This window comes from Talpa occidentalis, unplaced genomic scaffold (genome assembly GCF_014898055.3).
Source record: "Talpa occidentalis isolate TD23 unplaced genomic scaffold, MPIMG_talOcc4v2.1 talOcc4.3, whole genome shotgun sequence".
Taxonomy (NCBI): domain Eukaryota; kingdom Metazoa; phylum Chordata; class Mammalia; order Eulipotyphla; family Talpidae; genus Talpa; species Talpa occidentalis.
Window position 1 is genome coordinate 65,317,875 of NW_023603184.1, and position 24,899 is coordinate 65,342,773.

The window sequence follows — 24,899 nt, forward strand, 5'->3', positions numbered from 1 at the left end:
GGGAACAGAACAGGTGGATCTGGGTGACACAGGAGAAGTTGCTGAGCCATGTGGGTCAGCTCCCTGGCCAGGATCGAACTCTGCCTTTTATACTACAGAAAGAAGAGAAAGAACAGGGATGGAAATTTAAGAAAATCCTGTGATGAACATTTGAAAAATGTGTGTTCAGAGGACTAAGAAAAAGGGCCAGTCCTGTTTAACACCAGGCTGTGTGCTGGTTAGTGCCCTAGAAATCTTTTCACAGGGCAAGTCCAAAGGGCCCCTGAAAGTCTCACAGACTCCTTCAGAGCTTTACCTTTTCACCTCCGCCCGGTGATCTCTCAGCTTTCAGGTTTTCGATTTCTTGCTGTAGCCTTGTCATTTCCTCCTTTAAAAGTGATATGAATGTATTTTATAGAACCTGGACAGGCTTATAACTGGATTTAATTATTTCACTTGTGCCAGAGTCTAATTTTCACATTCTGTGAGTATATGCTAGAAAAGTCCACTAGCAATTAGCAATCAGCAGCCCTTACTCCCAATTTTCAGCCTTGGAAAAATTTGGATTGGGGGGCAGTTTACAGAGGGCTTTTTGTTTCTAAAGGGCAGTGAGGCACACAGTGATTGCTGGGACATGATAACAGGGTGGTCTAGAGCCTCTTGAGTTCCAAATAACCTTTTCTGCTTCCTCTCTTCACACACTGTCCACCCTTCCTAGAGCTCACCAACCACCTCCTCCACTTGCTACTCTTGCCTGGCTTTAAGGAAAATCCTGCTTCTGGATGGTTCTTGTGCCTGAGTGGCCTCTCCTCACCTGGGGCTCACACAGAACCTGCCAGATCACTTGTGCATGCATCACCCTACCATTAGACTATGTGTCCTCAGATGGCAGGAACTGAGGCATGGTCAAGACACACAGGCATCCCAGGTTATCAGGACAGCCCTGGTTTCGCATGGTTTTATTCTTTTTATACTGTTAAATACACTTATAAATTGAAAAAACATTGTTTGTCAGACTGTGCTCTCAAATTGAGGTGCTGCACGCATAGCTACTAATCTAATTTACACCTGGCATCTAGCAGGGTCCCTATCACAGTGCTCTGCTCAGCTTACACAACTGACACATAACTGCTGGGTGAATCTATTCCTCCCCTGGATGTTATGACCCAACAGGACTACAGGAGGTAAATAAAGCAAGAGATTTACAAAAGTCCCAGTTTAAAATCTGCCCACATTTGGCAAACTTACTCGGCAATGTGCTTTAAACTCCTGTTCCTGGCTTTTCAGATTCTCATTCATGGCCACAAGTGCTCTCAAGTTCTGCAGGATACTGAAGAGAAAAGACTGTACAATGCCACACCACAACCCACTGCAATTTTACAAATTACAGCTAAAACCAAGTCCCCAGCTAAAAAGGACTACCCTTTGCCTCTCTCAAGTGTATCTAAGGGGGTCTTCATAGATGTAATGACTGCCATTTAACGGACACGCTCTTTCTTTATGCCCCAGTACATCCAAACAAACATGAAAATGTCAACTGCAGAAACAGCAATAAGTTTAAAGAGTACAAGATATACTCAGTGATATCAGTTAGTCAATAGTGTTCAGAGCATAGATAGTATCGCTGACCATTTTTAATTTCCATTCTGAAAAGGAAACAAGTTGTGTAAATCAGTAAAAGCACTAATTTGAAAATAATAATGTCAAGTACCTGATAGTACTTTGTTCCACATCATGAAAAGAGGATTTCCACTTACAAAGTCAAATAATCTGTAGGTACATCTCTGCTAAAAATGTCCAACAAACTCAGAATTGTTCAGTCTGTGCCTGAAACTTTTTATGATTTTACAATCTCTGCAAATGAGTGACACCTAGAAGCATTTACCATCCAGTTTGTTCCTGGCTTTTCAGATTGGTGCTAAATATAAGTGCTTCTTTTATTTAATTTAAATTGTCTAAGACAATTTAAAATGGAAAAAAAACAACTGATCTTCTGTCTTTTAGCAAATACTGCACCTTTTGTCCCAATAAGACATGGCTAAAATGCGTGCTATTAAAAAACTGTTACTAATGGTTAACTCCAGGGCTGCAGGGAGGGATGGGAGAGAAACATTTCCCCCTTGTTTGTACTGCGAATGTATTGCTCCCCCCCCCTCCCCCGTTTTTAAAAATAGAAAGGCAAAAAAAACCAAATAACAAGAACCTGCTGCTTCTGACTCTGAGTGAGAGTGGAGAGAGAGGCGGTTTACTCAGGGCAGCCCGGCAGTGGGCACATCCTGGATCAGCATGGGAAACTGACCTGGAAGGGTCAGAGCATGATTCTTGGGTCTTCATTTCTGTGCCCAAAGAAATTAAACCACCAGGTACTGGCAAAGTTTCTTTCTTCAAAGAGAAATAAAAATAACCTGAAACCTCTTACCTTGGGTCAGCTTTGGCTTCTATCTTCTTGAGGGCTGCTTGTTCTTTGTCCAATTTCTCACTGTAACTCTTCAGCTGCAAAAGAATGGGGGCCCCGTTGCTGGAGATTTGATAGTAGGGAAGAGCAAGCACTTCTATTCTCCTCCCCCTACCCCCACCAGTACCCCTACTCTGACATACGGCCAAACAAACTGGTTTTGGTGGTACACTGAGAAAACAGGTGGATAGGAGAAACAGGATGGGAATACAGGGAAAGTTCAAATCTGACTTTTCTGGACATTCTCTGTTGGTTAAAGAAATTTTGTCAATGACTTCAAATCACAGCAGCAAATGGGTAAAAGTCACAAGTAATGATAATAGCAAGTGCTTTTCAGTAGGAAGGGGGCACGGGCAGCATCCTATCTCCTGGCAACTTGTTCCAGCTCCAATAATTCCACCTTCAGTTTCTGAGTCAGATAGTGAGATTTAAAAACAAATTTTTTTTACAGGGGCCCAGATTTTAATTTATCAGGTGCAAAGTTCTACCACAGAATACTAGGCTGCTATTAAAAAAGTGCGAAACCATGAGCATAGCATACTTATAAAATGTATAAAGGAATATATATACTGAATGTATACAGGTATAAAAGAATGTAAGTGTTACTTGTACACGCAGAAAATGTTTATGAAAAAGATTCACAAGAAACTGGTTGCACTGGTAACTGCTGAATAGGTCATCTGTGTGGCTGGGTTATGGGAGGATTGGGGGTACACTCTTATTACTTTTTTTTTTATATAGAGGCATGTTATTTATTTATTTATTTATTTGTTTGTTTGTTTTTGTTTATACACGCACTGGGTACAGTCAGAAGCACGGGAGGGTGAGAGAATTCACCAGAGCCAGATTGGGGAGTAGAGCAGGCAGAAGGACCGAAGTACACTGCTGAGGGGAGCAGTGGGCGGCAGGAGAGGTCTGTGCGCCATGTGGGACCCTCCTCCAGTGGCCGGGGAGCAGCCGGGGATCGAACCGGCACCGCAGAGGCTGCGGGCAGCTTCGCAACCCAGCGCTCAACCGCTGCGCCACCGGGGAGGCCCCACTCTTATTACTTTTTGAATTTTGAATACACGAATATGTTACCTATTCAAAAAAAAAAAAAAGTTAAAGTTCCAAGGGTTCAAGTAGAAAATAGAAGACCAAGCACAAAATGGTTGGATTTTGCCGACAGGAATGGATTGAGGAGAACAGCTGTGAAGGGATTAGCAGCAGTGGGGAGGACTCGTCTGCAGGTCTGAGGACTGGTGCTGGAGCTCCAGCGACAGGCAGGTCCCCAGAGAGCTAGAAATACCCAGAGATTCTGGGAGTGACTCAACGGTGAATGTCAGTTATCACTGCCTGATTACACCAAATACTAGGATCCACCCTCCCAAAATAATCACCCGAGGCAGTTGCCACACATACAGCACACAGAAACCACACAATTCGTAACAAGAAATTTCAGAATTAAGATGAACATATCACCAAGAATTACCAACATCTGAAGAAAAGATAAGACTATGAAACAGACGTATCAACTCAACAAATGAATTCTGATCGGAAACGAAAGGGCAGTGAGGCACACAGTGATTGCTGGGACATGATAGGAGGGTGGTCTAGGAGCCTCTTGAGTTCCAACTGGCCTTCTCTGCTTCTCTCTCCACATGCTGTCCACCCTGGAAACTGTGTTTCCAGATCAAGAAAAACTTTAGACAAAATGCTCTTAGAGACCCATGAGACCATGCTGCCTACACTACCATGAATGAATCTCCAACACGGGAAATGAAAGCAGTGCTTGCTAAAACATGAGCAGAGGTGGGCTAGAACCTGGTGGTCCCACTGATGCAATGGCGTGTAACCCCCACGGGCGTCTCATACTGTCACTGGTCTGCCACACCACGCCTGGCTTTACTTTTCCTAGGGGTACTGCAAGGACAGGGCTTCCTTGATTTTTGGTGTCACTAGGTTTTCCTGGAAGGTAAAACTTGGGAACACTGTTGTGAAAGGTTCAGATGGTTCATTTTGCCCAGTTCTTGCCTTGAATAGATATGGAAGCTGAAGTGCAGAGATGAAGCTCCCTACTTATTTAGGGGTCTGCTCTGCACTATTCTCATCAAGTCAAGCTTCTTTACACTTGATCTTAGCCAAAAGGCCGAGAAGCAATGAAATCAAGCTTCTTTAGAAGTTGCTCAGCACTAGATTTTAAACACCTTCCCATTTGACTGCCACCACTGGAACCCTGGCAAAGATTCCTGGCCTTGGTTTCCTCATCAGAAAACAAGGAATGATAACCATGTTGCTAGAGCTGTTGTGCAGATTCAACAGACTAATCTAAGTAATATACCCAGAGCTCACCCAGCACGTGGTAATGCTGGCTACTATTATTATTTGTGTATAGAAAGACTATTCCTTATTATTGACTAAAATTATACCCTCTACCTTTCTAGCACTTGAAAGGGCTTCAACCAAATCACTTCTCGGCCTTTTGGCTAAGATCAAGTGAAAGGGCTTCAACCAATATTCGATTTTGTGTGTTCAGCACAAAAAGTGACTTTACAGCTACTTAGGGTTTATATCCTAAGGCAAATAAGTGTTGTAAGACATTGATAGCAAGATGCTTTGCCTTTAATCTCTTCCCAACTGTTATATAAAGATGAGTCCATGACATGGCAAACTTCAGGTCAGACACTCTGTAGCTTTCAAAGTAAGACAGCACCAGGGACTGAACCCCAGGAGTGTGCCATCTAACCTATAAGGAATGCAGTCCCAGAAGAGTATGAAGAAAGCTAATCTGTCCAAATGCAACACAAGCATCTCTAGGAAGAATTAAAAAAAAAGTCACTAATTCTTAGGCCTGTCTTTTTCAAACATGCTGAACATAACTGAAGAGACTAGTCCATGTCAGAATTAAAAATCTCTGTCAGGTTTAAAGGAAGGCAGTAAACTAAGTGTTGCATACTGCTCTAGAAGTTGGAATTTTAAATGGGTAAATTCCAGTTGAAATAAAAAAAACCACATATACAAATATTAAAAGTAAACAGGCCTCCAAAATAATCTGAATATTGAAATAACAAGATTTTTAAATGATGAAAATACGAAACATTTGACCTTGAAGAAATATATACAATTTTTATGGAACTCATAAAAAAAAAATAGGGCCTGCCTTATTTCAGAAATGTCTCTGAATATCAGCTCTGCTTCCACAGCATTCAGACATACTCGGCAGGGCCCTGGCAGGGAGGTCCTGTGGAGAACATCTGTAGCCTCAGAGCCAAAAGCCAAAACGACAGGAAGAGCTTTTCTGATCCCGGTGAGGATAGCTTTCTATAGAAACCAACAGAAACACCTAAATGCCCCTCATGACAGAGCTGGCATCAAAGGCGTTTGTTTTCCTTGTCCAGTTTCCTAGGCAACCAGAAGTGGGAGGTAAATATAATACTGATGTGAGATGACACACTTGCAACCAGAATTAGAAAATGGATCCATAGTTCAAAATATACCAACAACCTTCCTCCTCCTCCTCCTCCTGAAACTCCTTCCCCCATTCTGCCTAGGAGCTAAACAGCAATTGTGAACAACAAGTAACGGCCCTCCAGATCCTCAGGGGCTTGCCTCTGTGAATTTAACCCACTACAGATTTAACATCCTTGCTATGTAGTTAGGTCTACTGGTTGTGGGCCATGTTAGGTACTGCGTAGGTACAGCCTTTTCGTCTCACTTGTCTCTAGATAGTACAATATAACCACTTTTTACACAGTATTTAATGGTGTTAGGTATTACAAGAATCTAGAGATGATTTAAAGTACACCAGAGGATGTGTGCAGGTAATACTACTGCAAATACTACTCCCATTTTAGATAAGGGACTTTAGTAACTGCAGATTTGGTTTCCTGAGGGGTCCTAAAACCAATCCCCTGAGGATACTGAGGAACAACCATATATGACTCTTTTCTTACCTTAGAAAAAGTTTTCTAACTTTTCTTACCTTAGAAAAAGAAACTTCCTTACTCTCAAGAAACTCAGGATTTCAGCACTAGTCTACCACCTGATGCTTGAGCATTGATCATTTACAGGACCCTTTCTACTCCTCTGTGTGGCCTGCTCCCTGCTCATCTCCCTAAAGAGGCTTTCCTGACCCTGGCAGCCCACAGAGCTGTCTCCCACCTAGATCGCTAATGGTTTAGGACACAGAAGGATGGACAACCAATGGCATGGATCACATCCTACCACGTGACTGACTGAGTCCCCAAGCAAACCTGAGCCTCGAGAAAGGGACCACGACTCTTCCACACAGATGGATGATTCACGGCATCATGTCAGCAACAAAGGTCAAAAGCGATTCTTAACAAAGCGTAGGAGGAAGGAAAAGCTGCTCACCTCTGTCAGTGTTTTCTTAGCATCATTATATCTGGCTTGCAGGTTGGAATAATTTGCCTGGAGCTGTAAATGAAAAGATAAAAAATACCTGCTCTCATTTGATCTTCACAACAACACAGATGTGGGTAGTAAACCCATTTTATAAAGGAGAACATGGAAACTCAGAAATATTTAAGCTGGGTAAGCGTGGAATTTTAGAAGGGGCAGGCACCTACAATAACTGAAGGAACAAAACACATTAGCACCAACTATGTGTGAGGTGATGTATTAGGTATATGGCGTAAATACTACAACTAAATCCTTACAGTCAATGGAAGACATTCTTATTACGGATAACGAAAACAGACTCAGAGGGGTTAAGTTACTTGACTGAAGTTTCATAACTGGTAACTGATAAACCAGGGTTCAAGTTCAAGTTCAGATCTGAGTTTTCTGTGAGGCTACAATCAATTCAGTTAACCAACTTGCCTATTCATAGGACACTAACTACATGTTAGTTAGTCAGACTATGACTGGTTGGCAAATAGTGCCAGACAGAGGAGGGACTAAGGACTTCAATACTATGAGAAAGAATTACCTTTATTATTCAAAGTTATATAGTTGTAAACTTACATCTCAAAAATGTCATCTCCCTGTTCTTTACTGAAGAGGGAAATCCTTGTGCTATGTATGAACTTCCAGAAATCAAAAAATATTCCATTGAAAGCTCAATGGAATCATACATTTCTACTTTTAAAAAGGGGGGAATAGCAGAAAACCACCATCAGATTCTCTGGTTATTGCCTACCTACAAATTAACAATTAGTTTTATTATCTCTCAATGATTATTGGATTATAATCCTTGAACCTCTAAGCAATTTATTAAGAATTCTGCCACCTTCAGAAATCATCACTCCTAATGTCGTGCTTCTAGTTACCAGTCTCCATGACTGATAAATGGTTACACTTCCAACAAGACTATCAAGAAGACAACTGAAGCAGAAAACAGAGGTGATAAAGGAGGGAGGCAGGTGGGCACTGGCTTCTCCTTCTCAAAGGGTGTTGTCTGTGCAATGAAGGTTGTTAGTAACCTGTTTGTATAATTGATAGATGGGAGTATTTCTAGAGAAAGTTTGTTTTTCTCTTGATATTCTTGTGATTGAAGGTTTAAAGTTTTTCTGGGGTTGCAAGAAGGGGTCCTGTTATTTTCCATCTGCTACATCCTGCTTCCTGCCTACCTCTCACCCCTATACCACCCATCTCAGATTTGTTCAATGCTCTGCTCAAATGAGGTATGTGTGGGAGATGACAAACATCACACAGTCATTGCCTTCAAGGGTTGGACCAGTAAATTGGGAACTGAATTATGAGGAGAACTGGGGGAAGTAGAGGCCTGGGGGAGACCCAGAAAAAAGAGTCTATTTGCTCACCATGAAGTTCAAGGAAGGTTTCACCAACAAGACTCATGAGAGTTGGATCTCAGTGGGAAGGAGCTAAAGAAGGTAACTCTTCATCTGACCATCTTGTCTTAAATGGGGAATATCCCACCCAGTAGCTTAGCTTAGTTTTCATATTGTTAGAGTCCTCTATGATTCTCCTATTTCCATTTTCTTCTTCGTCACAGACTCTGTGACTTACCCCCCAGATTAAATCACTAATGAACACTTCTACTTGGAGTCTGCTTTGCTTCCTCAATACTGGGTTTCTTCTCTGGCCCCACTAGCTGCCCCTTGCCTTTGCAGAGCACACCCTCGTTGGACCACAAGATGTTCTTTACTCTGCTCTTGCTTTGGCCTCTCCTCCTGTGTCTATGGCGGGTTAAGGCTCTCTCCACGATTCTGATCATCAAGATAACAGGTGCATATTGGTTGTTTTTTACCTGCGTGATCATGTGGCAAGAGGTTCTTGGATTTAAAAGAGTTTGAAATCTCTCATATACTAGTGATAGAGTGTAAATTGATAAAATAGTGAATAATTCAACAATTTCTAGCAAAATTAAAAAAATACATTTTTTAATCTAGCAATTCCACTTTCTAAAATCTCTCTTACAGAAATACTTACATATTTGCACACAAATGATTGTACAAAGATGTTCATGGTAGTATATATTTGAAATTGGTGGTGGTGGGGAACACTGGAAAAACCTACACAGCCATGAATAGAGGACAGGTCAGGAAGAACTTACATGTCCATGAGTAGAGAGCAGGTTAAATAAATTAAGGTATATGTATACTCTGTTGCACTGTGAAGTCATTAGAAAGAATGAAATAGATTTGCATAGTTTATGAAAATGATGTTGGTTTTTAAATCTTTACAAAATATTCCTCTCTAGGCTTATGACAAATATTCTATCATTTTTAAAAGATTTATTTATCCATGCATACAAGAACTGGGGTACAGGCCAGAGATGTGGGGGGTGAGAGGATTCACCAGAGACAGAGTGGGGAACAGAACAGGCGGATCTACTGAAATACACTGCTGAGGGGAGCAGTGGGGGAGACAGGAGAGGTCTGCTCCATTATGTGGGTAGCTCCTTGGCCGGTAATTGAACTGGTGCCACAGTGGCTGTGGATAGCTTCATAGTGCTGAGACTTAACTCAAACAACTCTTTGTGTCACCAGGGAGGCCCCCCTCCTATGCCCTTTCCTCCTGAACATGACCTTGTCTGATAATACTCTACTACCCAGCTCCCTTACTCATGACGACAGCTACAGTGCAGAAATTGGACAAGACTGTTCCTCTCCCAGGTCTGATAGCATATTGTTTTCTAAGTCCCCACCCACGCTGCCCATGTAGTCTTCCTGCCCAGCCAATGCTTACTCATCCTTCTAGTTGCGGTCCTCTGTGACACAAGGTCAGGTCTTCCTGTCAGTCGCTTTCTCAGCTCCCTAGACCACTTCTTCAAGCACTATCACATGGTAAGTGAAGAATGACATGTATGACACTACTGCCTTAAGATCCCTGAGAGCTGAGATCAATAACATGTTCTGTATTCATCCACACAGCTTAGTTGTGTGTCTTACACATAGTAGTCTCAGTAAACAGTGTGAATTAACAAGTGCTATTGTTGCTCTGTGATCACCTTCTAGAACAGGTTGGGGTACTTCTTCCATAAAGGACCAGAAAGTAAATGTTTTAGGTTTTGTAGGCCATGTGGTCTCTGCTGCAACTACTTAACTCTGCCACTGGAACTTGAAAGCAGCCACAGAAAATACGTAAACAAATGATGACTATGTATTCCAACAAACGCATTACAAAAATGCGGGTGAATGGATTGGCCCCAGGGTCATAGCATCCCAGCCCCTATTCTGAAGTCACCTTTGACCATTCTACTATGAAGCTCTTAACACTCTCCCCAATTTTTCCCATCCTGAAGAATGGTCATTTTAATTGAATAAAATTATAGAAAGAAAACACCAACCTCTTCTAGATGTTTGGTCTTCTGCAGAATCTGTTTGTTCAAGGAGAGGACTTTCCGTCGATGGAGTTGGGAGGTTCCTAATTTTTCTGGACTTTCTTCAGTTGACAGCTCAGACTGCTGTGGGAAACAGAGAGGGAAAAACCAAGTAATTTAATTAGTCCCTCTGGGTGCATGTAAGACAATCGACCTGGCTTAGTCTGGGTAGCCACTGACAATCATGCCAGTGCAGCCACGGGGTCCTGAGTAAAACCCAGGTACAAAAAAAGATTCTGCCAGAATGATCACTGACCCTGTCAACAGACCGTATCCCCCTCAGAGGCAGAGGGTATGTAACTGTGGTTATATCATATAGGGAGCAGGGCACCGTGAAAGGTTCATAAACAGAGGAAAAACATTTAAAATCATTTAAAATCACCATTTGAAGGTAAAATCTAGTCATTTGCAACAAAATGGATGGAATTTAAGGAGTTTATGCTAAGCAAAATAAATAATAGGGATAAAGACAAATACTGGATGACTTCACTTATATGTGGAATATAAAGAAACAAAATAAACAAACTATACCAAAACTAACCATAGAAATCTGTATGCAGAATTGAGGCTACCAGAAGGGAAGGGGAGGGGGAAGGAAAATGAGGGGGAGGAGACCCAGTGGGCAGTGCTGGAAGATTATAGGTTCTTTGGTGGTGGGTATGGTATGGTGACATACATCCAAAGAGGTGTGAATGCGAATTATACTCCTAAATCATATTTAGCATTGTAAATCAACATTATATCAATAAAAAATACATTTATTAAAAAAAATAAATAAAATCACCATTTGAGACTTATCAAGAATGATGAATTGATTCATTTTCATTCAAGTACTATAAGTATATGGTTAAAAAACCATTTACAGTACTTACAATGAAAAAAAGCAACAGCCTCCAAACGTATTTCTCCACATCCATTTTTACCAGGTCTTATTTCTATTTTTCTGGTACTCACAGAGGCTATATCTGGGAGGGATAAAAGTTGCTGAGAGGCCAGTAGGAAATGCCTGAAATTGTGTGAGGAGGAAACTGAAAAGGGTTGGAGAGGACATAGATAGTCAGAATTGGGAGTAAGGGAGAGGTTACTTGATGGGGTGGTGAAGTGCCTAGTAGTAATGCAGTAGTAACATTACTAAGAAACCAAACAAAGAAGGAAGCAGCTTGATGTATGTGACGAATACAAACATTTGCCTCATGAGCCCTTGTGAAACTTCAAGAAAGAGAAACAAGAGGGCCTCCCCGGTGGCGCAGCGGTTGAGCGCTGGGTTGCGAAGCTGCCCGCGGCCTCTGCGGCGCCGGTTCGATCCCCGGCTGCTCCCCGGCCACCGGAGGAGGGTCCCACATGGCGCGCAGACCTCTCCTGCCGCCCGCTGCTCCCCTCAGCAGTGTACTTCGGTCCTTCTGCCTGCTCTGCTCCCCGCTCTGGCTCTGGTGAATTCTCTCACCCTCCCGTGCTTCTGACTGTACCCAGTGCTTGTATAAACAAACAAACAAACAAATAAATAAAAAACATGCCTCTAAAAAAAAAAAAAAAAAAAAAGAAAGAGAAACAAGAAGGTTCACACTGTTGTAACAGGTGTACTTAAAATACATCTTAGTGATCATAGATAGCTTGATTAACTGGTCAGATACCCATTATAACCACATTTCCTTTTTTACTGGCTTATTCTAATTTTAGGCTAATGTTTGATTTTAAGCCCAAGTGCAAAAAACTAGTTGGGTATTTGATTTTTGCTGCAAGTTTTCACAGTGACCACAGCTTTGAAATCCAGGAAGATTTACCTAGAAGGGAAAGAAATGGGAAAGTGAGGAGGAGGAGAAATAGAAATATACAGCCATCATTTATTTTGGTGAAGGGTTCTCTTAAGCAAATCAGCAGCATTACTAACAGATGATGACTTCTTTCTGCTTAACAACTCCAGAGGTAGGAAATAGCCAGCAGGATGTGGCTGCAGAAAATGATAAGTGACATCATCTTCTGTCCATGGACTTGGTAGGCCATAAAAAATATAGAAAAAATAAACATTTGGTATTGTAACACAGCGAGGCATGAAAAAGTTAACCAACATATTCAAGTTTATTTGGATTTCAAATTACTTTTAAAAGTGTAATTGATTTTTTAAAAAAAGATTTATTTATACAAGAGCTGGGGTACAGGCCAGAGGCGTGGGAGGGTGAGAGGATTCACCAGAGACTGAGCGGGGAGCAGAGCAGGCAGAAGGACCGAAGACATTGCTGAGGGGAGCAACGGGCAAGGCAGGAGGGGTCTGCCGAGCCAGGTGGGTATCTCCTTGTAATTAATTTTGGACACAATGTATTTATAATTTGAAGTCAGGGAAACCAAAAATCCTATGAGAGTATGAAAAAAGGAGAAAGGGAAAGATCACTCCCTTTAGATTTTCAAATCACTTGTCAGAAACAGAATTGTAAATAATTATATTTCCTTAACTCTGATGGCACCAACCCAAACTGTATTATTTGGCCACTACTGTCTGCTATACATTTAGCAACTATTTTCATATACCTACTTTTAGATTTGTGTTTTAACATTTAATTTGAGATTCCTTGACACTGATTTCCAAAGTGTTACTGGCATATCCTCAGAGCATTTTATTTTAGAGCAGAATTACATAAATTTTCTATCTCATGACTTACTGCTTTCTAAACACAATCAACTCCCCAGTCACTAGAACTACCTCCTTATTATGTCTCTGTTTGCTGCCAGGATCATTTGAGTCCCCAGCCTCTCCCAGTTGCATATGGGCAACATACACCAGGGAATCCCTGTCTCTCTCACTTCCCAGACTTCCTCCAACTTTTGAGGGTAAGCGCACACTCATTCAGGTTTGTTCCAGAATCTTTGGTTTGGGTTGGGTGATGTCTCCAACTCTTAGCAGGTTTTTCTACGGATTTAGCTGCTTTTAAGGCCGAGGTCCCAAGACAATGAAAACTGCATTTACACCCAGCATCTACAACCTCCTATCAGTATAATAAGCATACCTGACTTTGTTTTAAAACTATGACTTTCAACTTCATCACTTGATTTCTACTTGTAGGAAAGCCAATAGCTATCCCACTATCCGGAAATAGAATTTTCAGGCTGGCAGTTTATCTCTTTCTCATTCCTAATATTTCTCAACCTCTCTCTCTCAATTAAAATTTTTTGCCACATGGTCAATCAAGATTTTTTAGGGGTTCTTGGTGTCAAATTTCTTTTTTTTTTAAATTTATTTATTTATGCATACAAGAGCTGGAGTACAGGTCAGAGGTGCAGGGAAGTGAGAGGATTCACCAGAGACTGAGTGGGGAACAGAACAGGCAGACTGACTGAGGTACACTGCTAAGGGGAGCAGTAGGTGAGTCAGGAGAGGTTTGCTGCGCCATGTGGATATAGCTCCCTGGCAGGCCGGGGATCGAACTCGTGCTGCAGTGGCTGCGAATAGCTTCACAGGTTGTGTCTTAACCCCCTGTGCCACCAGGGAGGCCCTAGTATCAAATTTCTTTTCATAATATTAGGATATCATTTTTTTCCTCTTTAAAAGTGAAAATTCCAGATGTCACATATGCTATCACTGATCTGATGTTAATAAATAATGTACTTTTGTTATTTGTAAATGATCAATACACAAACTTTTGGGAGCTCAATAATTTTAACAGCTTGCAAAGGTCCTGAACCTAAATTTTTTTTTTAAATAATAAATTTTATTTTTATAGTCCCCATACAATTGCAACCCCCCCATTCTGACCCCAATCCCTCCCCTCCCGTCCCCCACCCCCCAAAAAGTGTCTCTGGTTCATAGTTTTTTGTTTATTTTGATTTTCACTTTCTTATAGTTATTCATTTTCCTGGTCCCTTATTTAAGTTTTCTAGATTCCTGCTATGAGTGAGACCATCCAGTATTTTTCTTTTTCTTTCTGGCTTATTTCGCTGAGCATGATCCCTTCCAGCGCCATCCATGTTCCTTCAAATTGCATGTGTTTATCTTTTTTGAATGCTGAGTAATATTCCATGGTATATATGTACCACATCTTCTTGATCCAGTCATCTATTTTTGGGCATTTGGGCTGTTTCCAAAGCTTAGCTATTATAAATAGAGCTGCTATAAACATAGGGGTGCAGGTGTTCTTTGGAATGGATGTTTCTGTGTCCTTTGGGTAAAGACCTAGGAGTGGAATTGCTGGATCATATGGAAGCTCTATGTTTAGTAGGTCCAGAAATCTCCACACAGCTCTCCATAGTAGTTGGACCAGTTTGCACTCCCACCAACAGTGCAGAAGAGCTGAACCTAAAAATTTTGAGAACACTACTTTAAGGAGCCTGGCTCACTTGGGAATTATTCATTGATTGGGACAGCCTCATTAACACTGGAGTGGACATACCCATCAACTATATAACATTGAGAGGGGAAAGTTCTTTCTCATTCCATCTTTACACTAGACAGCTGATTCAGAGCACCATACAGAGAGAAAATGCTCGAAGTGCACAGGAAGAATCTTGACATCTCTATATTTACTCTTATATCTGTATAATGGTATATATTCCAAGCAAATGTGAGCTTTCAAAATCCTTTCTTTTATTGCTAGGTAGCAATCTCATTGCTTTGTGGAGTCCCTTAAATTTGCACCTGCAAAGTAATGTACAATAATACCAGGATTCTAAGTGTCATTTCTATATTTGCCATTTCTCCAGTCCAATTCTTTAAAATGACCAATATGTATATGAACAGGCCCATAGTGTGTGTGTGTGTGTGTGTGTGTGTGTGTGTGTGTATTTCTTCTATTTGTCTGAGTCTAGAATGGTGTTACATAACCTTTTTTTTTTTTAACATGAGAAGCTACTTTGTACAGATAAAATTGTTTATTCTGGAGCTGAACTGAAATGAGTTCTTAACCTATTCAACAGAAAGCTAATTGTTCTGTTTTATTAAATAACCTAAAATTTTCATTTCCTTCAAACACAATCCTCAAAGCCATGAATAATGGGCAGATGAGGTGGAAACAGGTCTTTAAAACAGTATGGCTCATTTGATACTCTGTTCACTGACAGTCACAGTGGGGAGAGAATTGAAGATGACCAAGTTGGATCTTGAGGGTAAGACAGAGGTTGGACAGATGGAAAATGGAGGAGAGGGGGCTTTATATTAAAACTTTGACAGAAAAAAATATAAATCTTCAGGGTATTTTAGCTTGATTTCTACTTGAAAAGTACATCTCTCAAAGAATGCCAACCATCTACAAATATTTCATTTGTGTTTACACTGGAGCAAGGGCTTAAGTACCAATCTAATTTTGTTCAACAATTTCAGATTAAAAACGTGCTTTCAAAACCACAGTGTGGATTAAGATGACTTCTAGTGCAGATTTAATGTTTTCTAACAACTGACAGATATTTGCAACTTCTATTCTTAGGGGAATCCGATTTAAATGTCACTCTAAAACGTTATTCTGGTGCAAAATAGTAAATTCCTAAGAGAAACAAAAAATGATTACACTTTGGCTATAACTATATACTTTTATAATGAAAGAGACCCAAAAGGTTATCTACATAGCAATCTTCTTCCCAGTATTGGAACCTATTCCATCTCACCCCCTCCCAAATATAGTCACTAAGCTGTCAAACATAAAGGATGCCTGGTTCAGGAGAATGCCAGAACTGAACAGACTGACTTCAGTTTCTGGAATCTTGATGAACTACCCCACTGACAACAAGCAAACAAACAAGATAAAAGTACATACATATTTTTAAATGTTGAAAAAACTCTATGAGCCACTAAGAATGCTAAAAAAGGCTGGAAGGTTAAAAGTGAAAAGTAGGAATCCAGGAAAATATGAGTATACACTACAGTCAGCTTTTATTTTTAAGAATATTGGCCAGGACTGGGTGCTCTCAAGCTTTGAATTTTACAATCCAACAACTGCTTTGCATAAATCCTTGACACAGCTGTGAGAAGGAAAAATCTGCAATGAGATTTTGTAACAACAGATTGATCCTCATGCACTTCTGTGATCTAAATCCACACACTATCTGGATGGTCCATAAAACTATAAGTCCATTGTATACAATGGACCTAGATTGAGGAGTCAGTGAACTTTGGCAGAAGCCAAAGCAAATTGTATGTAGAAGAACCAAACTCTCGGCCTTAAAGAATTCCTATACATACATTTCAAAAGAATACAAGCTCACAGTCAAAAATCAAAACACACACTATCAAAGTGTCATGAGCAAAAGCATGGCCAAACAGTAGAATAAGACCTGACAAGACTCAAACATACACGTGCTCATTACACTCCAAGACAACAGAGATTAAGCTTTATCATTCTTTCACATGACAGTTTGATTGATCTTATCTAGAAGCATTTGCAGCTCTTTCCTCTTCTTTTCTGTAACAAGATGTCAGTGTTTTTCTCCGTACTGGCTGTTAACTTCTAGATACATGCAGCTCATAAGTGAGCCCTTCGAGTATTCCCAGTGGAGTTCGAGCACAGCAGACAGGACAGGCTCACCCACTTCTCCTCATCTATACTCTACTTGGATTAATTAAACCAGATAAATAAACATTCTTTTATTCTTGACTTCCACTGTCAAGAATAAAATCATGAATTTCACTGAAATTCCGTGAATTTCAAAAACCCATATTCATGAAACCTTGTTGAGTCTAAGGGACAGTTGTGCATCTCAAGAAAGCCCTGCCCGATATGTACTTAATGTTTAGGAAGTGTGAACAAAAAACCAAAGTCTCCCACTTTTATCTCTATGAACTGTCAGGTCAGCTGGAAACTTAACCTGTCTCTGAACTGGTACAACTCATTTTTCTGAAAGTAAATAAGTAGTTCACATTTTCATTGCTTAAAAAAATGAATTTATGTTAGGGCTCATAAATTTGAACATTGACTTCACCTTTTCTTTTCTAGCGGCAAATGATATTCAAATCTAATAAAGCTAATTTTTGTCTTTATCCAAATTGATAGAGACCCTGGAGGATGTAGGCTGTGCTGTGTGGTCTGACACAGGCTCACAATTCATTAGTCAATTCCATTCTCTACCCTGTTGATTATTGTGTACTGCATAACTTAGTTGCCAATAATTTAAAGTCTTGATGCAATTTGGAAATGCAAGAATATTTAACATCATTCTCAGACTTACAGACTACCTTAATCTCTAAATTCTGACTGCAGTTTTAAATCTCTCTCCACAGCTTTGTGTAGTTCAAATAACCTTTACTCAGACCCAATGAAGTGTGGGACACAGTAACTGCTACTGGGGAAGTAGATGAAAATAGAACTTAACCCTGGACCTTCACAGTCTTGCCACTTAAAACCAACTCCTTTATAAACAAGGGTGTTGTATCCTCCCTCCACTTTCTATTCAAGCCTAAATTGTGCCAGAGAGAGGAAGAGCGTTTTGAAGGCTCTTCTTGTTCCTCCTTTTCCCTCCTTTCCTTCCTTCAACAAATGCTTATGAAAACCCCATTATGTTAGGCACTGGGGATATATAGTTACCCCAGCCCTTGCTCACAGAAAACATGCTAGATAATCCATGTGTTAATATAGCACAATTCATTAAATATTCTCCTAATGAAATAGTGCACCCTTAGCAGTGCTAGGAAGGAGATATGCAGAAGTTGATTCACATATCAACAAAAGCCCATCTGAGGAAGAAAAGTCATTTTTTTAAAAAAGATTTATTTTTATACAAGAATTGGGGCACAGGCCGTGGGGCATGGGAGGGTGAGAGGATTCACCAGAGACAGAGCGGGGAGTAGAACAGGCAGGCGAACTGAAATATTTTGCTGAGGGGAACAGCGGGCGTGACAGGAGAGGTCTACTGCACCATGTGGGAATCTCCCTGGCTAGCAGGGAATCTATAACCCATGCTGCAGAGGCGGTGGACAGCTTCACAGCGCTGCGCTCAATCCACTGCGCCACCAGGGAGGCACAAGAGAAGTCATTTTTTACGGCTATTGGGTAAGTTTCCAGAGTCTTCAGTCATCCATCTGCCGCCACTGAGCATTTCTTATGCATTAGGCAATAGGGCTACAGAGAAGATTGCTACAGAGCAATCCTCTCCAGAAAATTGCTGATTCAGGGTATGGCGTATAAATCCTATGGCCTTACATGAAGAAATGAAGTCTAGAAGGAAGTAGTATAAAAATGCACCCCATACCTTTACCCCTACTGATGCCATCCTGGGTTTTTCTATAGGTGAGCACAGTAAGAGGTTCCCAATAGGGCAACTCATCCTATACTCTTCCCCAATTCCACACCCATTGCTGAAAAATGGTCAATATTGTTTTGGGGAAGGTGGGACCAGATGGTGGGATTAGAGACATACATATTTAAGCTTATAGAAATCACACTGGTCCCAGCTCAGGCTTGAGTCTCTGACAAAGCAGTCAGGGTCTCCTGGCTGCTAAGCTTCCCATGACCCAACCCAGCCAGGTCCCTGGGATGTGGTGTCTTCACTTTGTCCCCAGCCTGCTTGCACCCTTCTTTTCTATTGCACCTTACCTGGGAAGAATTTTTAAAAGCTATCCATTCAGCTTAATTACTAACAGGAAAAAAAAAAAATCATTATCAACTAGGCCAACCACTTTCTTTGGGCAGATACTGACATTTCAGATGCAAGACAAACCAAGTAGCAACTTGCATCCACTTGAAATTAAAATTAAATTACTCTGTAATTTTTACAGGTCAACTCACTTAGATTCTAAGAGCTCCTCAGAGCAGCATGAATGCTTTACTCACATTTAATCCCTGTCCCATACATCTGACACTATGTGGGTCACAGTAAAAAGAAGGAATTCCATCTATTGAGGCAATTCTGTCAGTTGTCTAGCAGAAAAGAAACCAAATGGATGATTTAAAATACCTCCAAGGTTATAACCAATTTTCTTTGTAAATGTTTGAGAAGGTTCCATAACACTAATTGGAACTACAAAACCAGTGAAGAGAAATACAACAATGAGGCATCTACCTCAAGAGAGCAGATGATCTATTGATTCTTAACAGTCAATTCCAACCAATTCAGCTAGAAGAACTTCCTGAAGGCCTACTATAAATGCCTTATGGAGGTGTTAGGCTTCATGTATGAGAGGCATCCTTTGGTTTTATAACAGCAATTCCTTCGAGTTTCCCACCCTTTCTCATCCCAGAGGAACTGCCAATCAGAAGGTTGTCAGCTCCAGGCCAGAACAATTGGATCATGGAAGCATCGGACCTGAGTCAGGCCAAACACAGATGTGGGAAAGGTGCTGTGAGACTTGGAGTCTGTGGTGGGCCTCTAAAGCAAAAACAGAGGGATAAAAGAGACCAGGGACAAAGAGATGTGATGAGGCTATTTGAGTTTCCTGGACCTGTTTGAGTTTCCTGGACCTGTGCATTCAAGGACATCCCCTAACCTACTCTGTTATGAGCTGATAAAAGTTCCCTTCCACCATTTTGGGCAGAATTTCTATCACTTGTACCAAAAGATTCCTTTAAAGCACACTGTCCAGGTTAGTGAGCAATGGAACTGAAGAGGCAGTTTTCTTTGCTTCCTGAATAGTAACGTGGAGTAAAAATTGTCATGATAAATGGAACAAAACCTGCTATAATCAAATGTGGTTGTCTGAATTCTCTAGAGAAGTCTTTCTTTTGTCTGTGCCTTTCATATGTGCATCCCTGACCATACTCTGGCCCTTACCTCCCTGTGGTCACACCCAAACTCTATTATCTAATTACATTACCCAGGTGTTCTTGAAGGATATAATTTCAAGATCAAGTATAGGCTTCTGATTAATTGCCAGAAAATAGTTCTCAAAATCAAAAGGTCAAAAGCAATGGTGCCAGAATTTCTTAATTGCTGGACAGGAAAATTTCCAAAACCTATTATGGAAAAAAAATTTCCCTTCCCTTTCCACAAATAATTCCTTCCCTGATGACTCAAAATTTATCACTATGGAAATAAGATCAAGATGTTGACAGTTTTCTGGCAAGGATGTTACAACCTAGAAAGATGGATGAGAACATTTTAATGTGGTAACTTCCAGTGATATGAAAAATCACTTTTACACTCCTAATAGAAACTTGCATAGCTTTCAACAGCTTAGGTGTGATTGTGTGTGACTGCCTGAGCTACACCATTTTCATGTTTACTTATTTCTGTTGTTAGTTCCCAACATGTGTCAGATGGTAGCTGACAGATGGCAGGAGAGCCTAGAAAGGCCCTGTCGCTGCACAGCCTGGAAGACAGACGCCGGGATGGCAAAGAAGGCGGTCCCTGCTGCCCACCAAGGATGTGCTACCTCGCCAAGGTAACAGGTTTCAGAGTCAAACAGTCCTGTAGGCAAACCTAGAAGTTATTAGTTCTAGGCGGTAATGGACAAGTTACTGAATCCCTCTGATCCTCATTATCTTCATCTGCAAAATGGGTATGATCTCCCATGTTTATTTAACAAGAACCAACAGTGCCAGGCACTTGGTGAGGCTCTACAGTTACAGAGAAGAGTAAACCAAGTCTTAAACAGAGTAAACCAAGTAATAAACAGACTGAACTGCAGATTAGACAGAGTAATAATGGAGGAAGGCAGATGGTGATGAACAAAGTGGCAGCACATTCCCTTGAGAATTAAATAGTGATATAAAAGGGTAGATGCTTTTGATTCCCCAAAACAGATTTGTGCCTCCAGATCTACAAAATATTCTAGGACCCTGTATCAAGGAGTTATTGACCGAGGAATGACTTAGTTGGCAGATGAGTATTACAGTGGTGAAAATGGTACATGGCTGGTTAATCTGTGGTTTCACGGAGAGTCCCCTCCTGGCCTTCTAGGGACCCTGCACCTTCCCTGGTCCAGGTTTCCTTCCCTTTCTCTGGCTCACGTTAGTGAAGCTGAGTAGAGAAGTAGTTTTTGGATAGTCAGGCTAAAATTTTTTTTTTTTAAAGATTTATTTATTTTATTTACACAAGCACCTGGGTACAGGCCAGATGCACAGGAGGATGAGAGGATTCACCAGATACAGAGCAGGGAACAGAACAAGCAAAAGGACTGAAATACACTGCTGAGGGGAGCAGTGGGTGAGACAGGAGAGGTCTGTTTGCCATGTGCTCCCAGGCCGGCGGGGATCGAACCAGCACTGCAGATGCTGCGGACAGCTTCAAAGCGCTGCGCTCAACTGCTTGTGCCACCAGGGAGGCCCAGGCTAAAAATTTTAAGCTGACTTTACTGCAAACCACAGTAACAGACTCCTCTTCTCTGAAAAATGAGTGCTAAGATGAAGTGTGCATATTACGTGATCAACACCAAAAATCAGAGGTGCCTCACCTAGCCCATTCTGGGAAGGGAATCACCCTTGGAAATGAAGGGAGATGGTGCTCCTTGGCCCAGAGCCTACTGACATTCATGAATTATTTATTCGGAACCTTCTTTCCATTCCTCTTTCCTGCTGCTTTACAGGAACCATATTAAATTGAGTCACATATCTCAGAGATTTATACATGGATTATTTATCATGCTACACTGTAAAAAGAATCTGTGAACTTTATAAATGAAAGAAAAGCCTGTTCATGTTTTTTACTTTTCATTTTATATTCCAATGCCTGTTGATCTTCGTAACTGGCACCAGGCAGGCTGTTTTATTCATTCCTTGGTCATAAAATTAATTTTCATCCTCCAAATGTTTATTTTTTTCTTTCTTTTTTTTTTTTTTTTAAGATTTATTTATTTATACAAGCACTGGGTACAGTCAGAAGCGCATGAGGGTGAGAGAATTCACCAGGGCCAGAGACGGGAATAGAATAGGCAGACTGACAAAATACACTGCTGAGGGGAGCAGCGAGGCGGCAGGAGAGGTCTGTCACGCCATGTGGGACCCTTACCGGTGGCCGGGAATCGAACCAGTGCTGCAGAAGCTGCAGGCAGCTTCACAGTCCAGCATTCAACTGCTGCGCTACCAGGGGAGGCCCTCCAAATATTTCTTGTTCCTTTTCTTCCCTAAGCAAAAACCAGTTCTCATCTCAGCCCAACAGGGTTTCTTTCAAGGACCATTGATGGCTTCCCTCCTGGGTATTCCTCAATCCTATCTTTAGTTTCAAGGGTTTCATTACTAATACCCTGAAGGCAGCACATGGGCTTCAAAGGAAATGCCTATACTTGATTTTGGCCCAATTTATGGTAATATGATTAAAGAGAAAAACCGCATTATGGTGGACAACCCCTACATGGCCCCCTGATCTCCACTGCTGGTGGTCAGGTAGTTGTGAAATCTCTCTGCTAGGATGGGGGTGGGACCTGCGTCTTGCTTCCAACCAAGATAACACAGCAAAGAAGATGGAATGTGTGTGACCCAGGTATGCATTTATGTTACAAAAAACTGTAGTAATCTCTGTCTTGCGAGGAGGTGCCCTCCCTGCTGGCTTTGATGAAACAAGCAGCAATTTGAGGAGACTCACAAGAAAGTTGACAGCCAGCAGGAAGTGAACTCAGCCCACAAGCGTCTAGGAACTGAACACTGTCAACAACCACACGAGCTTAGAAGTGGATCCTTCCCCACTAGAATCTCAAATGGGACTGCAGCTCTGGCCAGTACCCTCACTGCAACTTTGTGGAGTCAAACAAAGGACCATGCTATGCTCTGCCATATGGCTGAGGTACAGAAACCATGAGATAATAAAATTGCATTTGTTTTAAGCAACCACATTTGTGGTAATATTGTTATGTAGTAATAGTTTAGTAAATACAAAAGCAAATAGAGAAAGAGGAAAGCAGCACCTAGCACCTGAACATTAACCTGGTATTCTCAGTAAGACCATGATTTTGCTGGAAGCTGGCATGCTCTCATACTTGCCCTTGGTGTTAAACATGAACACCATGAATTTTAAGATCTCACATGACAAGATCATAAGATCAAGGCAAGTACATGGTCACTCTAATGTCTGAACATGCACAAAAACCTAAACATTGTGCAAATCCCACACACGCCCAGACATCCCCTATACTGGCTAATGTGAACACAATTTTACCTGTGAGTCATTCTCCTGTTGTTGAAAGGGCTTATTTAGATACCCATTTACTGAACTGACCATCCTTAAAAGAATCCAACAAAGACCAAAGCCCCACTTCCTTGAACCTTGCTCCAAATCACCTAACACATACTAGAATCATTTTTTTTTTTTTTTGGTGATAGGTTCCCCACTGGTGTGTGATCTCCCCTACAAGCAGCAACAATCCAACTTGATCTTAGTGGTGTGTGGCTGGAGGATATTGATAAAATAGTAGCAAGTAAGTAAATAAAGCAAACAAGAACAAAAAAACAAAACTTTATCATGGAACCTACATAAAATAGAAGCATAAACTAATAAAGCAAGGAGTTAGTCTACAACTTAAATCTGACATAAAACACAAATACAGTATCTCCAAATGAGTATAAAAATTATGTGATAAATGATATTAGGGTAAGTGGATAGGAGTAGGAACACTGAGGCAGATCCACATTTTAGATTAAATAAAACTGAACTCTACATAGGTTAAGGAATCAGACATCAGTAATAAGAGGTATACTGAAATGTAATGGATTATTTATCAGATGCATGGAAAAATGATGACTCTTATCATTTGAAAACAATTAACGAAGAAAAAGATTGACCAATTTAGGGATTAAATTACTTGCATATAATAAAAAGCAATCCAAAACTAAAAGAATAACCTAGGCAATATTTTGCATTATAGTGACAAAATACTTAAATCTAGAAAAGAGACTATTCAAATTTATAAGAAAAAGAGATATTCAAAAGGTAAGCAAAGGCTATAACTAACTGATGGGTCATATAGAAGAACCAGAAAGAGCAAACAAAAACAAGGAACCTTGTGGTCCAAAGAGGTGCCACTTTATAGTTACTAAGGTTGCAAGGGAGATACAAGAACAGTCAGAGCTGGAAATGTTGGGACCACACCCATATCAATAAGCATGTCTTATATTATTACAACTTATTTTCAAAGCAACACAGAGAAGTCCCAGCCTTATGATCAATGCTTATGGAAGCTTTTAGTAGAAACTACTCGGATTTTGTGATAATGTCATCTACAATGGCAAACAAACAACATAGAAGCCTTACATTAGGAGAATAGTTAATGAATTGTGCTGTATTAAGACATGGATTACCTAGCATTAAAATAATTGTGGAGGCTAGAAACATGGAAAATGCTGGGAGTTTGATGTGACAAGAAAAAAACCGCAAACTATAAAACATAAATGAAGGAGACCATTGGTGAACAGCTGTAACGTGCCAGGGACTGCTTTACTTCACAACATCCTGCCAGGAAAGCAATATCATTCCCATTTTATAGATAAAGACACCAGGGCAAAGAAAGGTTAACTAAATTGGCCAAGTCACACAAGTGGGAGGGTAGGAGAGACAGATATGAATCAAGATAAGAGTCCATAATGCTGTGCTGTTCCTTACACTGTTCTGCCTTTTATACATACGTGATGATTACAACTAGGTACAGATCCAGGTATCTGGAGAGAAACACTGGGGGATAATATGCAAATGTGAAATAATCACAATATGGCAGTAGGATTAAAGGCAATTTAATTAAAAAAATCATCATCATTAATATTATATGATCTACTTAATGCACAATGAACTCTTGACCTAAATTCTCCCTGAGAAGTTTAATTATGTATGTCCTTGGAAAAAGAT

The 24,899-nt window shown here is 40.7% G+C and overlaps 1 protein-coding gene across 1 annotated transcript in view; it reads right to left on the minus strand.

Moving 5' to 3' along the window:
* CCDC93 (coiled-coil domain containing 93) overlaps nucleotides 1-24,899 on the minus strand; it is a 91,544-nt gene that overhangs the window by 25,786 nt on the left and 40,859 nt on the right. Inside the window, exons 12-16 of the mRNA XM_037523248.2 lie at nucleotides 10,188-10,304; nucleotides 6,788-6,850; nucleotides 2,399-2,472; nucleotides 1,228-1,309; nucleotides 296-367 (exon numbers count right to left, since the gene is read on the minus strand). Coding sequence (XP_037379145.1) covers nucleotides 296-367; nucleotides 1,228-1,309; nucleotides 2,399-2,472; nucleotides 6,788-6,850; nucleotides 10,188-10,304 — 408 coding nt within the window. The remainder of the gene's footprint in view (nucleotides 1-295; nucleotides 368-1,227; nucleotides 1,310-2,398; nucleotides 2,473-6,787; nucleotides 6,851-10,187; nucleotides 10,305-24,899) is intronic.